Here is a 4,129-nt window from a genome sequence, read left to right on the forward strand (position 1 = left end):
CTGTAACCTCCACTTCCTCTACAGTACCTGGGATGGGTGGCATTGCCTCAGACCTGGCTCTTTGCATTGTAGATCGGATGGACCTAAACCCTGGTATTGGTGGTCTGTCACCTCCTCCTTGGCCTGCACGATGACGATGTTGCACCAATTCTGCATTATAAACCCATCTTACTGGTACAGTTGGATTCCGCCTGACTTGTGCTACAGCATGCTGTTGGAATTGAGCTCTGCTCACCATGGCTTGCTCCTGGGGGTGGGGATGATCCTGCTCATGGAACCCCATCACTTGGATATCTCGATCCTCCTCCTCATCATTCAGCAGGTTTGAATAAACCTTCGCTCTACAGTCCTTACGCCAGCAACGCCAATGAATCTTTTCGCCCCTGGTCTCATGTCAGTGAAAACGGAAGTTCTGGACAACTAAAACCTTTCCTCCACGGTTTCCAGTGATCAAGCGCCCATGAATATCAGCCATCTCTGCATATAAATATCCTCCTACCTTGTTGAATGTGTGTGTGTTTGCAGCACGAGTTCTACCTTTATATGCCCCTGCTCTACCTGCACATATTTGAAGACATTGAAACATTTAAACATTTCAAGCACGAGAATTGCTCTGCTCTCTTATTCCCGTGCACTATGAAATACAATACAGAGAGTAGGGATGGGAATTTTTGGCAAGCACACTATTCGAAATAAATGGCCACTATTCGAATATTCGAATATTGTGCTGTCTGCAAACAGTGTGTGCGGGACTTTCTGACTTGCCTTTTGTATTGAAAAGGAAAGACGATCCATTTCTATTTGCTGAGCAAATTTAGAATTTTAATGAAAGTTTTCACTAATCTTTATTGTCACTTAGCACAGTCAGGGAGGCCCATACATAATTTTTATGTGGGGTCTGCATGGGAATGTTCCTCAACTACATGAGGAACACATATATCCAATAAATAAATTTTATTTTATGGCAGCTTACCACTGGGTCATGAATGACACTGGTCAAGTGCGCCACCCCGGACTGTGATGATATTTTATAGGCCACTTTTTATTGTGTAAAGCCAATTTAGCCATGAAATACATATTATTATTGTTATTATTAGTAGTAGCAACAGCTGAGGAAATTATAAAAAATTAAAAAAAGGATTAGCATCTGCAGGCCAAATGTCTTTACACCTTTTTCGCTATTAGTTCACTCAGAAATGTGAGAACATGGAGTTGTGGGACATAGGGCCTAAGCTGTGGGACCATTGGGCTGTGGGACCAATGTGCCTAAAAATTAAAATAAAAAAGCAATGTGGGACCAATGGGCTGTGGTACCAATGGACTGTGGGACCAATGGGCCTAAAAAATTAAATAAAAAAGTCTTAGTGACGTGGGACCAATGGGCTGTGGGATCAATGGGCTGTGGGACCAATGTGCTTAAAAATTTAAATAAAAAAGCAATGTGGGACCAATGGGCTGTGGGACCAATGGACTGTGGGACCAATGGGCCTAAAAAATAAAAAAAAAGTCTTAGTGACGTGGGACCAATGGGCTGTGGGACCAGTGGGCTGTGGGACCAGTGGGCCGTGGGACCAATGGGCTGTGGGACCAATAGGCCGTGGGAACATAGACACGCTCCCGGCTGTGGGACCATTGGGCCTAATTTTGAAAAAACAAAAAATTCGTAGCAATGTGGGACCAATGGGCCGTGGGAACATAGAGCTGACCCCCTTGAGATGATACGGGGTGGACAGGTTGGACACATCGGCCAATGATGTTTACTGACAGTTACTTATATCTTGTCTTTTCACTTTATTAAGATCACATTCTGCAGGTAAAATTGCAATAATAAAGTGACTTGACTTTGACTTGACTTGACCAAGAAAAAATTACTTGGGACTTACTTGAGACTTGAAAGCTAAGATTTGAGACTTATTTGAGACTTGCACATGTGTGACTTGGTCCCATCTCTTCTATTATGTTTGGGATATGTGACCAAACTTACCCATTACATGTTTTTTTGTGAGACTGGATATTTCGAACATCAAATATGATCACCAAATCAAAAATGTGTACCGATACAGTGCACATTTAGATGAAAATTTGTTCTTTTATACATCCATTTATCAGAAAATTAGCTAAGACCAGTGAATCTGGGGTTAAAAAAGTAACTAGTTGCATCACTACTCTTTTAGGAATCAAAAACAAGGGTGAAATATTGCTGCTCTGTGGAAGGATGGCTGTGTTGATTTCTTAACATTACATCAGGCATTACAAGAGTCAAAGTGATCACCTGATGCTCAACCTGCATCGATAAATTCGCTCCACACTGCTGCTGCGGGGTGTTAACTGTTAACGTGCCCTTTACAGCAGCAGGTATTACTCTACTAGTTGCATTGTTGCTTTCAGATATGTTTGCAACATGATATGAAATAATATGATTGTTTAGCTTTGCATCCGTCATTGCTGCTACTTTCTCCTGATCTGTATGACCAATCTGATTTTATCTGATCTGTTTTTATGTTTTTAGGATCAGTTAATCACCACTTTTGTGAATATTTGGTTTGTTCCTTCAGGCTGATGGAGAACTACACCTACAACAGCTTCACGCACCGGCTGGAGGGGTTAAAGGTCACGGAGGATTCTGTCTACCCTGTCTTTTTCTTGTTCCTTATTTCCTACATTGTTTTCATGATCATGAATGTGGGTATTTTGGTTCTAATTTTCATTGACAGGAACCTTCATCAGCCTATGTATTTACTTTTTTGCAACCTGACAGTCAGTGATATTATTGGAAGTACCCATATTTTTCCCCGACTGCTTTCAGATCTTCTGCTGCCTCCGTCTGAGCGCCTCATCAGTTATTATGAGTGTGTGGTTCAGGCTTTTATCACACATTTGTTTGCCACCACTTCCCACACAATGCTCATGATTATGGCATTTGACAGATATGTTGCCATCTGCCATCCTCTGCACTATAGTTCCATAATGACCAACAAAATGGTGATAAAGCTGACGGTTTCTGCCTGGGGAGTGCCCTTCGTTTTGGTCGGGATTCTGCTCGGTCTGACCGTCCCACTGAACCGATGCAGGACTCTGATCACCAACCCTTTCTGTGACAATGCCTCGTTGTTTAAGCTGTCCTGTGAGAGTGTTTTCATTAATAATGTCTATGGCCTCGCTTTCACTGTGGTTCTGTTCATAGCCTCTATAGGCAGCGTCGTTCTCACCTACACTAAGATTACAATTGTTTGTCTGACCAGTAAGAGCAAGTCTCTGAACAGTAAAGCCTTGAAGACCTGCAGCACTCATCTGGTTGTGTATCTGATTTTGTCAATCAGTGGATATACCATTGTTATCCTGCATCGCTTCCCTCAGTACTCAGACTACAGAAAACTCTCTGCTATTCTGTTTGTTATCATACCCGGTGGCCTTAATCCCATCATTTATGGTCTGCAGTCCAAGGAGATACGAAATTTCTTTCATTCTAGAAAATGTTCATCCAATAAAAGTGAACGGTAACATTTATATTTCATTGGCAAAATGATTACAATAAACCATATAAAACCTGTTTAAACATGACAATACAAAGACTGATCTTTAGTAATTAATCTGCATTGTACTTTCCAAACCTCTGATTCAACTTGCGTTAACCTCTTTTTTTTAGCACAATGAGTAAGATACAGAATTGCATGTGTTTGTGAGCTCTGTTCGTCACTGTAATGACTTTACATTGTTTGGTTAATTTTTGCATATAGTTAGAATAAATGCTTTATAAAGTTCTGTTTTGGGTATGGTAGTTTTCATATCAAGCAGTTTATGTGCAAAACACAAAAAAGAGGATCCAATGAATAATACAAAAAATGAGGATAAATTTTGCATCTGACTCCTCATTCCTGGAACAGAGATATAGTCTAAGGTCATTTACTGTGGGCAGGAAATGACCTGGTAAACGGGTTCTTCTTTCATCAGAGCTGAAGACCTGTCCTACTCAACACCCTCTGTTGTTTGACCAGTATGTTGTGTTGAGAAGCTGAAGAAATTCATATTTACTTAATAATCACTACGAGTTAAACAGCCTAATTTATCAGTTGCTTCTTTGAAGATGCATGAAACAGACATTCTCTCAGAGCAGATCAGTTTTCACATT

At 40.9% G+C, this 4,129-nt stretch overlaps 1 protein-coding gene across 1 annotated transcript; it reads left to right on the forward strand.

The window, feature by feature from the left end:
• The first annotated feature begins 2,559 nt into the window (after positions 1 to 2,559).
• Positions 2,560 to 3,830, forward strand: LOC142401971 (olfactory receptor 8G17-like). The gene is made up of 2 exons (XM_075487421.1): positions 2,560 to 3,447; positions 3,810 to 3,830. Exons 1-2 carry the CDS (start codon positions 2,560 to 2,562, stop codon positions 3,828 to 3,830), a joined length of 909 nt encoding a protein of 302 aa, XP_075343536.1.
• The last annotated feature ends 299 nt before the right edge of the window (positions 3,831 to 4,129 follow it).

Source organism: Odontesthes bonariensis, chromosome 16, assembly GCF_027942865.1.
Source record: "Odontesthes bonariensis isolate fOdoBon6 chromosome 16, fOdoBon6.hap1, whole genome shotgun sequence".
Taxonomy (NCBI): domain Eukaryota; kingdom Metazoa; phylum Chordata; class Actinopteri; order Atheriniformes; family Atherinopsidae; genus Odontesthes; species Odontesthes bonariensis.

Bases quoted from the DNA above. Each gene is read 5' to 3' on its own strand.
- LOC142401971 (XM_075487421.1), top strand. From the start codon at position 2,560: ATGGAGAACTACACCTACAACAGCTTCACGCACCGGCTGGAGGGGTTA. The intron at 3,448-3,809 runs ATACGAAATTTC...TATGTGCAAAAC, and splicing joins ATGGTCTGCAGTCCAAGGAG to ACAAAAAAGAGGATCCAATG.